The following is a 13004-nucleotide window of genomic DNA, read 5'->3' as shown; positions in this document are numbered from 1 at the left end:
GAGGCTCCACATTCATATATTTATATTCTATTTCCTACCTACTTCTGATGCCCAGGTTTGGGAACCTCCTGGAAGGGTCAATGAGTCCCACCCCCAAAGGATGAGGCCAGAGAAAGTCAGTCTAAAAGCAAGACCACTTCCTGTTCCAAGTACTGATAGCCCCAGGGAAATAAAGGGAGCTGACCGATTGCTAGGGTGGCACAAGGTGAACAGTTAACAAAATTCAGCAAGTACGACAGCTCTGGGACGTTCCAGGAGGAGGAGATGGTCGAGGAGGAGGCAGGTTAGTAGGTCAGAGGAGGAAGGGAGGACAATTTATTCCAGAGATGTTTACATAAAGTCTCATTTAAACCTCACCACATGTTATTTTTTAAAGATTTTATTTATTTATTTTTAGAAAGGGGAAGGGAGGGAGAAAGGGAGAGAAACGTCGTGATGTGTGAGAGAAACATCGATTGGTTGCCTGAAGCGCGCCTGCAACTAGGGACCTGGCCAGAAACCCAGGCATGTGCCCTGACCAGGAATCAAACCTGCAATACTTTGATTTGCAGGCCGGTGCTCAGTCCACTGAGGCACACCAGCCAGGGCCCCACCACATGTTATTTTATCATGGATTTACAAGTGAGGAAACTGAGGCCCATGTAGGTTAATTTGCTAGCTAGTCCCAGAGCTGGAACTTGAACTCATATCTCTCACCCTTCCATACTAGGTACCTTCTGGGGCACCATGGCTCTCTAGCGTGTATAGGAATAGTTGTATTTTCCAGTGAACCTAATAAATCTAGGTATTCAGTAGGCATCCAATAAATGGTTGTTGTCTGGAAGACAGAGGGAAAAAAGAAAGAAAAAAGAAACCCTGAAGCTCTCCAGTACAGTGAGGAGAGGAGGCAGCAGATCTCTCCCTTTCAGGCTATAGCCTCTGACCCTGTGGCTACAGGGGAAAAGAAGTGGAAGAAAGGTGGAAAAAAACTACAATTCCCAGAAGACCATAGACGGGTCGCCCCACGCATGCGTAGGGTCCTACTCTGAAATCCTGTGCCTTCTCCCGCTCGCGCTTGTTGCGCATGAGCTCTCGGTTCAGTCTTTTTCCGACCCTTTGCTTTCTCAAGCTAGAGTTGGTGGCTCGACCTCCTGCGACTTCGGTTTAGGATGCTGCCCTTTTCTTTGCTCTGGGCACCTCGGGTAAGAATGGGGCTCCGGAGCCTGGGGGGCTAGTAGAAAGAAAGCTGCATTCCTACCGTAGTATCCATTCACAAACTATGGGGTCTGCTGGCTTTTCCACGCACATGGTCTGGGCCCCCTGGAAGCGGACTCTCAACTAGGGGAATCCCCGAGACCTGTGGGTGTGGTCCCGAGACCCCGGGTGTGCGCTATATAATTGGGACCACTCCCCATTCCGGTAATTACAAGTCCCAGGGACATGTGACCGTTCATTTCACATGGTATTGGGGGAGAGGACTTAACGGATGCCCTGTAGATCCTGTGCTGGTGAACAGTGGAGTTCCCAGCCTGGACAGGCAAGCTGAGTCTTTCCTCTAGGCTCTGAGCCCTGCAGATGATGCAACCAAGCCCCACTGCTTGCATCAGGGGTCGCGCAGCTCTGTGGGCTAGAAGGAGGTGGAAAAGGAGCAGGCCAGAGGCCTGGATGTGGTTTTTGGCTTCCCTGTCATCAGAACTCCCACCCCTCTTGCCCTGGGACTGCTAAAGATCTACCCTGCTACCTCCATTGTTCTGAAAACCACCTCTAACTAAGCCTGTTGTCTTATAGTCCCTTGCAATTTGACCCCCCCCCCCCCACTGGGATATCAGTTTATGGAGTCCCTACCTAGGGAAGACCCTTTTGTTCCTTTGGGTGGTGAGGCTCTGGAACCACTGGCTTCTAGAAGACAAAATTTAAACTTTGCCCTGTAGCTTTGCAGAGTATTTCATGGGTTGAGGTGGAGGAAGATTCTGAGGTGAGGTGAATGGACTGAATCAGAATCACCCCCTGGACATTGATCTCAACCTTGGCTCTAGAACTGTCTTTTGGAGGTGGGGGTGGTGAAAACTGGAACAGGCAGGCTGGACAGCTCAGCTGGCTTGTTGGGTTTGGAGCCAGAGGGCCTGCTAAACATCACTGATGATTGTTGGGAGACTGTTTATCTGATGTTTTTATTTGACCCTGGCTTTTCCTCCCCTAGCCTCTGCAGAGATATGGTCAGCTGGTCAGGATGGCCATACGGTGCCAGCACAGTGAGGCAGCCCAGACCCAGAATGGAGAAGCAACCAGGGGCTGGACAGGCCAGGAGAGTCTGTCAGACAGTGACCCTGAGATGTGGGAGCTGCTGCAGAAGGAGAAGGACAGGCAGTGTCGCGGCCTGGAACTCATTGCCTCAGAGGTGGGGCCTGGGGAGAGGGGCCGAGGCTGGGGACACCATGGGTGCAGGAAGTGACAGGTCATCTTACTGCTATTTCTACAGATCTCCCTTTCAGACTCAGGGTCTTCCTGCTGGGCCTTACCTCCCTCTCTTCTTACTGTCCTCTGAAGCAAAGGCAGAGCCATTCTGGGTTATGGGATGGGGGCATTAGCGAGCTTCCAGAGCCTTCCAGGGCCCCTACAGTCAAGTCTGGTCCCTCCTCCCTCCCAAGAGAAAAGAGGAGTCTGGAAGCACAGGTATGAGTGGAAGGTGGCCTTGCTGGGAATGTCTATCCTGGCAGCCGGGTTTCTGAGGTTGCTGCCTCTGGCCATGCCCTAAGCCTGGCAAGGAACCCTGAGTGAACAGAGCTTTCTGTAGAGCTCAGCTCCTTGCAGCCCGGGACTCTGGCAGGGTGGGCTGTGGGAGTCCAGGGAAAGGGGCTCAGTACCTTCTGACATTGCCCCCACCCCTCACCCCAGAACTTCTGCAGCCGAGCTGCGCTGGAGGCCCTGGGGTCCTGTCTGAACAACAAGTACTCGGAGGGTTATCCTGGCAAGAGGTGAGGGTGAGGCACCAGAGGACTGGAGGGCAGCTTCAGGGATGCTGCTCCCGCTGGGGGGCACCTGCCTGTACTCTCCCACTGCATTTAGAGAAGTAGCCTTCCTGGTCCTTTGCCATTGGTCAAGGGACATGGTGGAAACCCTTCTCTGTGCCCTGATATGCCCCCTCCTGTGCAGATATTATGGGGGAGCAGAGGTAGTGGATGAAATCGAGCTGCTGTGTCAGCGCCGGGCCTTGGAGGCCTTTGACCTGGATCCTGCACAGTGGGGAGTCAATGTCCAGCCTTATTCGGGGTCCCCGGCTAATTTGGCTGCCTACACAGCCCTTCTGCAGCCTCACGACCGAATCATGGGGCTGGACCTGCCCGATGGGGGCCAGTGAGTATGGATGGGGTGGCCGATGGGCTCAGTGGGCAGCATGGGCATAAGAGAGGAGTCATTTATTGAACACCTAATATGTGCAATGCAGATGGAGCAGGCCTCCCTGTGTCCTTCAAATTATGGTGCAGGAAGAAGATGAGACCCCAGTAACAGCACTCAGCACAGAGTGGACAGAGCGATGAGGGTGGTCCATGCTAGGAGCAGTTTTCCAGAGGAGGCCTTTGGAGCAGACCAGGAAAGGAGCGGTTAAGTCTGGGTGTCACTCTACTTAGAAGCCTTCTTACTTCCTCTCCTTCCCTCCCAGTCTTACCCATGGCTATATGTCTGATGTCAAGCGGATTTCGGCCACATCCATCTTCTTTGAGTCTATGCCCTACAAACTGAACGTAAGTGAGTGCTCTAGTGTGTGGGGAGCGAGCTGCGCAGGGCCTGGGAATCTTCTCCTGGGAAAAGGAGGGGCTGAGCCTTGGACCGCCCTCAGGGTCAAGGAGGAGAGTGAGTTGCCCTGCTTCCTTCTAAGGGCTTTAGTTTTCTGTCTCTGTCCAGCCCCAAACCGGCCTCATTGACTATGACCAGCTGGCAATCACTGCTCGGCTTTTCCGACCGAGGCTCATCATAGCTGGCACCAGCGCCTATGCCCGCCTCATTGATTACGCCCGCATGAGAGAGGTCAGTGGAGGCTGGAGTGCCTGCCATTCCCCGAGGGGTAGTTGGGAGACTGTGGGGGAAGGGACTGCCCCAGGCAGGCCTGTCTGGGCCCTGCCCAGACTGAGGCCTGTTTCTGTCCCTGCCCAGGTGTGTGATGAGGTCAAGGCATACCTGCTGGCGGACATGGCCCACATCAGTGGCCTGGTGGCTGGCAAAGTGATCCCCTCACCTTTCAAGCATGCAGATGTCGTCACCACTACCACTCACAAGACCCTTCGAGGGGCCAGGTCAGGCTCCCCTGAGATCGGGCCTTGCCTGTCGCTGTCTTCGTGTCCTGTTTCCAGGGCACTGTTGGGCTGGATCTGAAAGGAACTCATTCTGCCTGAAGGGTTCTACCCAGTCTGAGGATTCTTTTTCTCGGCCTTGGTGGCAATTCCCCAACAGGGGTTTTTGGGGGTGGGAAGGTGGGTCTGCTCCCCTAGACCACTGGCGTCAGGCACACCCAGCACAACTGAGCACAACTCAGGGGCCCAGGCCGGCCAGCTTCCTCTGCTCTTCCCACTCCTTACCCCTTCTCTTCAGCTTAGATTCTACCACCCTCCTCCCATGCAGGTCAGGACTCATCTTTTACCGGAAGGGGGTACGGTCTGTGGACCCCAAGACTGGCCGGGAGATCCCTTATACATTTGAGGACCGTATCAACTTTGCTGTGTTCCCGTCCCTGCAGGGGGGCCCCCACAACCATGCCATCGCTGCAGTGGCTGTGGCCCTAAAGCAGGTGGGGGAGCCTCCTCTTGCGGGGAGGCACCTGGTCACTCAGGCCCTGTACCTCGCTGACTGGAGTTGGAGCTGTTGGGAGGGAGGGTAGGGGTCATGGCTGGGGCCACAGCGATGCTGGAGGTGGAAGAGTAGGAGGGCAGGACTTGGGGTCCCAAGTGCCACTGTCTCATCTGCAGGCCAGCACCCCCATGTTCCGGGAGTACTCCCTGCAGGTTCTGAAGAACGCTCGGGCCATGGCCGATGCCCTGCTGGATCGAGGCTACTCGCTGGTGTCTGGTGAGCCACAGGGTTGGGTGAGAGTCTCTGTAGCCTCAGGCAGAGGCCCAGGGCTCACCATCCACTTACTGTCCTCCCGCCTTAGGTGGCACTGACAACCACCTGGTGCTGGTGGACCTACGGCCCAAGGGCCTGGACGGGGCACGGACCGAGCGGGTGCTGGAGCTTGTGTCCATCACGGCCAACAAGAACACCTGTCCTGGAGATCGCAGTGCCATCACCCCAGGGGGCCTTCGGCTTGGTGAGACCCCAGGTTCCAAGAGTGAGGGTGGCTGCCAGGTGGGCTTGGGCCATGCTGATCCTCTTCTGCCTGTCTCTCAGGTGCCCCAGCCTTGACCTCTCGACAGTTTCGTGAGGATGACTTCCGGAGAGTTGTGGAGTTCATAGATGAAGGGGTCAAAATCGGTTTGGAGGTGAAGAGCAAGACTGGTGAGCAGGCCGGACGCCCCTTGCTCCAGCCCAGCCGGTTGCGCTCCCTGCCTTCCCTTGAGCTCTGACCACCTTTCCTCTCCCCTCTCTAGCCAAACTGCAGGATTTCAAATCCTTCCTGCTCAGTGACCCAGAGACAAGACAGCGGCTGGCTGACCTCAGGCAACGGGTGGAACAGTTTGCCAGGGCCTTCCCCATGCCTGGCTTTGATGAACACTGAAGACACCAAGGAAATGAGGCTCATAGACTGAAATTACTCTCTTCCTCTGCCTGGACCAGTGGAGGGGGTCACCTGTCTTCCAATTTTTTGCTGGAGGAAGGAAGGCCTCTTACTTAGGGGAAGAGCCAGGCATAGTTCCCTCCCCAGAATTTGTAGCCGAAATTTCTTTTTGTAAGAAGACTTAGAAGAAGGAGGCTGGGGGCTTTCTGTCCCCAACATTCCCATTATCTCAGTGTTACAGGCCCCCTGCCCTTTCTTGAGAATGGGGGAGTTACCCATGAGCCAGAGAAAGGTTGGGTAAGCACCCTCCTTTCTGTTTTTAATCTAATAAAATGCTAACCTGACCCAAGATTCTGTTGCTGTGGGAGGGCCCCAGGGCCGGGCAGTGATTTGTCCCCCTCCATGTATTCCACCCTTCCCTCCCACCACCACCACAAGGGCCCCGGAGGCTGCAGCCTCCTCCGTCTGTGATCAGAGCCGACACCAGACGTGATTAGCAGGCGCAGCAAATTCAATTTGTTAAATGAAATTGTATTTTGCCCACGGCTGCTTCTGTTTGATCCCAGGGGATGGAGGGGAGCAAGGAGGGGAGGGATGGCAGGGGGAGGCCCAGGTGTGAGGCTGGAGGGGGTGCTGGTTGGCTCCACAAGCACAGGGGAGGAGCACACTTTTCCTCCCTGGGCATAGAGGTGCCTCATCCAGAGCAGGCTGGGCAGCAGGCAGCGAGCCCAATCGAGCTAGAGCAGCGCCTCCCTGGGATGGAGCCCAGAATCTGGGCTAACGTGGGGCCAGCCACGTAGCTTGGCACTCAGAGGCCCCTGCTTGCTCTTGGCTCACCTCTGCCACGCTCAACACGTAGCCTGTGCCACACCCTACAAGGCACCCGTAGCCCAGCGGAGGGGCCAGCTTGAGCCTTTTGGACCCACCCAGCTGCTGCCCCACCTCTTAAACCCCCGCCCCCCAGCCGCGTGGGACTCAAGCTGAGGGTCAGAGGTGCTTCCGCTGCAGGGAGCAAGGGAAGAGTGTGGGGGTGGAGCTGTCTCCCCTCCTCGTGGGAACGGGGACTTTGTACTCAGGGGCTGGATAGGGTGGCCAGAGTGGCACCCTGGGGGTGGCGTGGGGGCATCGGGTACAGGAGGAAATGAGGCTGGCTGAAGTTGCTGTATGTACATCGATGTGCCCCAGCCGGGCTCAGAAATCTGGCCGGTCCTTCTTCAGCTTTTTGTAGTCCGTGGAAACTGCAAGGAACTAGGGAAGTGGGAGGGGGTTGCAATGAGTCCCCCAGGTCTCTCTGGGTGCAGAGGGCCATCCCAGGGACCGAGAGTTGCGAGGGTAGAGGTGCAACCCTAGAGCCAGCGTGGGTACCTTGTACTGGTCGTTGGGGCTCAGGCGGTTCCAGGGCTCCGGGTTGTTCTTTCTGTCCCAGCTGTGAAGAGGGAGGGTTCGGGTTTCCTCTCTGGGAACTAGGGCTCTAGAGCCTAAGGCAGCACCCAGAGTCTCTTTCTCTACCCCAGCACCCCCAGTCCTGCCCTGTCCTACCCTGGGGAGGTCCATTTCCCTGAGACTGACAGGGAAGGAGCGTGTTAGCGGTTGCTGACAAAATAAGAAGGCTGTCACCATTTTCAGATGACAGATGAGGGATTGACAGCCTGGCCCGGGGACTCCCACTGCCCCTTGCCACCCTCGATCAAGCCAGCAGAGTAGAGCAGTGGGAATCAGGCAAAGATCCCCAGGGGCTGGGGTTTCTGTGAAGGGCCCCGGACTCCACCAAGGAAGGGCTGCTCCAGACAGGAGCCCCCGCCCCTCACTCCGCTGCCTCTGGCCTGGCAATAGAGTCTCCTGGTCACCCCGGCCCCGAAGGTGCCCCCAGATGCTCAGCTGGCTACACCCCCAGCACTCCAGCGTGGATATTGAGGTACCCAAAGGCCGCTGGCCGCCGGCAGAGTGGCGTCGCCTTGGCAACCGGGTGGGGGAGCCAGGCTTGGTTGGCAGCCCGAAGTGGGCCGAGTCTGCAGCCACAGAGGAGAGTGAGGTCGGGTGGGCCGAAGGGAAATGAGCTCTCGAAGGTTAGGAGGGTGTTCCAGCCCGACGATGCCGGGCGGGGCAGGGCAGGGGCAGGTGTGTTGCAGGCGGGTCCCCGCCTGGCACCCATTCCCACCTAGCACCCATTCCCACCATTCCTGAGAGGCCCACTCGTTCCTGACCCTTCTCGCCCCGTCCAGGACCCACGCCAGCATCCCAAGCCCGGCCTTTACCAGACGTCCGGGCTGCGCAGGGCCAGCCGCAGCAAGTAGAGAGCAGCGCTGCCCATGCCCAGGCCAATGAAGCCAATCATCGGGATGAGCTGCGGGGAAGACCGAGGACACTTTCAGAGTCGGCCCCCTCCCCGGAGTCCCCAGTGGCCCGTTACAGGATTTTCTGCCCAGCCGCCCTCAGCCCCGCTGGGGGACTGGCGCCCCCGCCGTTCTGGGAGAGGGGAGCTCGCACCTCATATACCACAGCTCCTACCTTCGTCCCCCCAACCCCACTGCGAACCTGTGGGGGGGGGGTCAAGGGGCACGGGTGCCTATTGCAGGGAGAGTTGAGGGCACCCTGGAAAAAGGTTAGCAGCATTGGGGAAACTAGGCAGTAGGAGGAGACTAAGATTTGGGGACTGCTTGGTCAGCGAGAAAGTTAAGAGCCAGAATCAGTGACTCTGGAGGCCCAACTCACAGCAGGATGTCTCTTGATCTGGCGGTAGAGACGCGTCCCGAGACTGGTTCCCGCCATATCACCTCTCCAGCCTCTGGTCCTCTCCCGCGGCTCCGCTCTGCTCCCTTGATCCTCCTGGGGTCCCGCCCCACGCCGGGGAGGGGTCAGCCCGGCCCGGCCCGGCCCACCCCAACCCCACCCATTTCTTTTCCTCCCTCAGTTCCAGGCTCGGAGCTGGAAGAACTGCTGGAGACGGGAGGGACTTCTGTTCCTCCACTCTTTCCTACAAATGCCCGAATCCTGGCCCATGGAACACCATCATACTTGAGGCTTTGGGCTGGTCCGAGGGGGAAGCCTCACAGGCTTTGACCCAGATTGATTGACACAGGATTCAGAAGCGGGAGAAGGACTCGCCGTGAGACGGGCTGGCAGACAGACCTCCGTTAAGTGCAGATGTGAATGTTCACGCGCGGCGCCAGGAGGGGCGAGGGGGAGAGTGAGGGCATCAGCGCTGCTGCCCTGACGACCCTGGAGCAGCGACTTTCAAACGCCGTGTTGTGGCACGCTGGTGTGCCACATTTTTTTTTTCTTTTCTTTTGTTCCTTTTTTTTTTTTTTTTGGACTTATGCTGCAAGAATGTTTAAAACATGCAATACCTGACTGGTTAGGGGGTTTGAGCTCTTTTCCCGTAGATTGTCAAGTAAAAACAATGACAACAGCCAACACAACAATAGCCGTCTAGTGTGAATTAATCAAAATGGTACCTATTTTTTTTGTCAGATCAGCAAAAAAATATATTATTTGGTGAGCTGCAGAATTTTCATAATTAGTTATGTGTGCCATGAGATGTAAAGGTTGAAAAATGGCTGTTCTAGAGCATCCGGGAGCTAGCAGGACTCCCTGGTTCTGTCCCCACCACAGTGCAGGGGAAGGAGGAGGGAGACAGGCAGCCCAGCAGAACTAAAGCTGCCCCAGCCCCTCTTGTCCTGAGTGGTTTCACCAAGTTGCGTTGTGGTTGACCTGGAGCAGTCAATGGAGGCTGAGGGGACTCAGGGATATCTTAAACCTGGCTTGGTACAGAGTAAATCTTGAGAAATTTGCTGGCCCTGCCTATCTTGGATAGGGATGAAGGTGGGGCCACCCAAGAAGGCCACTCTGCCTCTGGCTGTGATGGAGAGGAGGAGAATGGGGTGAGGAAAACAGTTAAGGAAAGATAGACAAGATGTTGGAGGAGGAAAGAGAACAAGACACACAGAAACGGGTGGGGGGCAAATGATAGATTGCCACCCTTTCTGCAGCGAAACCAGGTGTATGCAATGCTGCCAGGGTGAGAAGGCTCACTGACTGGTCTTTGGGGAACTGGGTTCCAGGGACCCAGAAGCCCCCCCTAACCACTTCTCCCAGTCCCACGCTAACCTCTCCTCTATCTCTCCCTGCCGCCCCCTGGGCAGCCGGATCCTGCAGCAGCTCCCCAATTCCTCCCCTCCAGATCTCTGCGGCGGCTTGGGCAGGAGTGAACTGTGCACCCACCGCTGGGACACTCTGAGTACAGGGAGGGAAGGGGCCCTACCTGGGGGGTTCCTCCCTTTCCCTGGCGCTGATATGGGCCGGGTCCCCTGCTCTGACAATTGCGGCTGTCATTAGGCTGCGGAGTCCCAGGTTCTCCGCCTCCCTCCGGCGGATAATGAGGTAAAGTGTCAGAGACAGGGCGAAAACAAAGAGACAGAGACTTGCTACAAGGCGCGTGTGGGGTGGGGGAGGAGGACTGAGGGATGTCAGAACCCAGAGCTGCGCAGAGTCGGGCCCTCCCTGAACACTCACTACAGCGGCCGTGGAGTAGGGTGTCCTATTACCCGTATGCCCCAGCACTCCTGACTGTGGGACTAAAAATCAATCCTGGAACTCGAGCTCGAGGGGCCACACAGTCGGGCTGCACATCTGGCTCTATATGGCACAGTTGGTGCACCAGGACCCTGACAGGGACTTCTGGCCCCTGCGCTGCCGCCCATTTGCTTCTCAGGCCCTGGCCTGGTGTCCTGTGTCCTTTCTTGTGAGTTCCGACCTAGCACGTCCCGGACCCTCAGCCCCACTCCTTTTCTGGAGTCGCTGCCTCCGACCCTCCAGCCTCTGGCCTCATCTCCACTCTCCAATGATTGCTTCTGCTCTGGCTTCTCTGGGGCTCCTTGACCTTTCACCTGCTTCTGGTGTCAGTCTCTGATCCCTTCTTTGTGGCCCTATTTCTAAGCCTCGTCCCATCTCTGGATCAAGATCTCTAGGGCCGAGCTGGGACACAACTTTTGGGTTCCAGATCCCATCTCTCCCCTCACTTTCCCACCAGAAGGACTCAGGCCAAGCTGACCTAGCGGGTGAGGGACTGCAGAAGTCATTAACTGTGGATTAGGCATGGCCAGGGGTGGGCGGGCGTCCCACCGGGACCGGACTCTGAACGTTGCACCGCACAGGACACTGCTCCGCGTGCAGGCTGCGCCTCGGGTCAAAAGAAGCTGGACTCCGAGCTGCGAGCTGACTGCAGGGGCCGTGGGCGCGGACGCCCCCTGGAGGCGGAGCTGCTCTTAAGCGCTCAGGGGAGATGCCTCGGTCGCCCCCTGTTGGGCCGCGTCGGCTCTGCGCCCCACGGCTTTTCAGCAGGTAAGTCAGCGCCTAGAGTGTGGGTCCCCGCCGGGTCCGCAGTTCCCGCCGCTCCCGCAGCCAAGGCACTGGATCCCGCGGTGGGCCGGAGAGAAGACGCGGAAGCTCCCGCCTCGCCAGCCCCAGGCACCCGAGGTTCAGACAGTCCTCTCGTGAGGCTGGGCAGCCGCAGATGCCCAGGTTCCATCTCTGCCAAGAGACTTCCCTCTTCCCCTGCCTGTCCTAGTCTCTGGCTGCCTTTATCTTCCTCAGGCCCTGTCTGTCTGTCCCTGTCTATCTCTGTGTCTCTGTGTCTGTCTGTTCCTTATCATTCTGGCTGTGTCTGTCTGTCTCTCTCTCTCTCTCTCTGCAGCTCTCTACCTGGCTTTGTCCTTCTGCTTCTGTTTCTCTGTGTCTCTCCGTTGACTCTCCTTCACTCTACTTCTCTGTCACTGCCTTTATCTGTCTCTTCCTCCTCCCATTCACCAGCTCTAGTCCTATTCTCCGCCTTGCTGCTCCTGGGGGGCTGTAGCAGTCCAATGGGACAGCCTGGGGACACCTCGGGGCATTGCCTGGTGTCCCCTTCCCAGTCACCTCCACATGCCCGTCACCTCGGCACGGCCTCCATCTTCCCTCTGCAGCTGTGGGGAGTGCGTGGAGGATACTCAGGAGGGAAGACACAGTGCCCAGTATCTATCTGCTCGGGAGCCCTGGGGCCCCTGACCCTCTCTGCCGCTATTAAGGGCGCCGGGTCCCAAGGCTCTGAGAGGATCATGATTGCATCAGCCAAACAGCCGAGGAGCCGGCAGCCGCTCGGAGAGTGAACGAGCGAGCAAGACAAAGACGCCCGCGCCATCTGTTTATGCAAAGCGCTCTCCACCGGGAACCCTGGCGTCCCGATGCTTGGCCCGGCTCGGGGCACAGGGTCATGAACCCGCTCCTGCCTGGCGCCCCCTCTGCGCCACGGCTTACCCCCTCGCAGCACCCAGAGGGGCTGCGGGGCGAGCGGAACGGAGGGGGGCGGGGGTGTTGATGTGATTGGAGCGGACGCGGCTGTTTCTTCAATAATGGATGGAGATGATGCGGACGGCGGAGCCAAGCCCGCCCGGAGAGGAGAGAGGAATAGAAATAGGGAGAGGAAGTGGCGGGGGCGGCAGGCGCAGCCAGGCGCCCTGCGCACGCACACATACACACACCAGCGCGCGTGCGTCACACTGTCATTCGACTACACGCCGCTGTGCAGTTCACACCCAGGCACACGCCCACACACTGTCACAGAAACACACACCTGCAGGTGGAGATGCCAGAGCAACACACCAGAGGCTCTTCCTGATCTCTCACACAGTCCTGCACACGGAGACCCACAGAAATGCCTACACACGGGGCACATCCAGGTGTGAAGAATGCACAGACACGGCAAAGCACACATGCACACTTAGACACCCAGGGGCTTAGACAGACAAAAATCATAGAGTGTGGGAGCGGGTACAGTATGGTGACAAGACCTACAGATACACAACAGGGACACACCCCAACATATACACACCTCACACATTTGGGGCACAGACACTCATGCTACACACCAGAGGCATAGACACCTATAATTGCCAGGGGCACAGAGAGACCCACTCGCCCACGCACAGATACCCACACATAGGTAGGAGCTGCTGCCTGTGCCCTGCGGTGGTGGAGTGTGGCAGAGAAGTCGCTGGGGTCCCTGCTAGCACGTCTTGTTAGCCTAGCCATATAATGATGTCCTGACGACAGGAGGCGCCTGGGGCTGTTGACCCTTCACCCTATTTGACTGCCTGCAAGCTTCCTTTCTGGGCGCGCGGGGCAGGCGGGTGGTGCAGACTTTGGGTCACCCTGGCTTCATCCAACCGAGCCAACCCCAACCCCAGCAAGAGCGGGGAAGAGCGGGGAAGAGCGGGAGCCATAGAGAGCCAGTCGCAGCTGCATAGGAAGTCTTTCAGGATCCCTAACACTTCCAGGAGGC

General features: G+C 57.6%; 2 protein-coding genes across 2 annotated transcripts; one reads left to right on the top strand and one right to left on the bottom strand.

Moving 5' to 3' along the window:
- The first annotated feature begins 1042 nt into the window (after nt 1–1042).
- On the top strand, nt 1043–6033 carry SHMT2 (serine hydroxymethyltransferase 2). Its single transcript, XM_045829877.1, has 12 exons — nt 1043–1181; nt 2180–2377; nt 2875–2954; nt 3133–3333; nt 3641–3722; nt 3883–4005; nt 4132–4271; nt 4597–4762; nt 4941–5040; nt 5126–5281; nt 5362–5469; nt 5562–6033. The coding sequence occupies exons 1-12, from the start codon at nt 1149–1151 to the stop codon at nt 5687–5689; spliced, it is 1515 nt and encodes a 504-aa protein (XP_045685833.1). The 5' UTR covers nt 1043–1148; the 3' UTR covers nt 5690–6033.
- Nucleotides 6034–6199: 166 nt separating this feature from the next.
- On the bottom strand, nt 6200–8510 carry NDUFA4L2 (NDUFA4 mitochondrial complex associated like 2). Its single transcript, XM_045829878.1, has 4 exons — nt 8402–8510; nt 7945–8033; nt 7055–7115; nt 6200–6937 (listed from the first exon to the last, which is right to left on the bottom strand). The coding sequence occupies exons 1-4, from the start codon at nt 8456–8458 to the stop codon at nt 6881–6883; spliced, it is 264 nt and encodes an 87-aa protein (XP_045685834.1). The 5' UTR covers nt 8459–8510; the 3' UTR covers nt 6200–6880.
- Between the last annotated feature and the right edge of the window lie 4494 nt (nt 8511–13004).

The sequence above is a fragment of the Phyllostomus hastatus genome, unplaced genomic scaffold (assembly GCF_019186645.2).
Source record: "Phyllostomus hastatus isolate PE091 unplaced genomic scaffold, TTU_PhHast_1.1 phas_scaffold_93, whole genome shotgun sequence".
In the NCBI taxonomy this organism is placed as follows: Eukaryota; Metazoa; Chordata; class Mammalia; order Chiroptera; family Phyllostomidae; genus Phyllostomus; species Phyllostomus hastatus.
The sequence above is the reverse complement of the archived record's forward strand: the minus strand, read 5'-3'. Positions and strand labels throughout refer to the sequence as shown.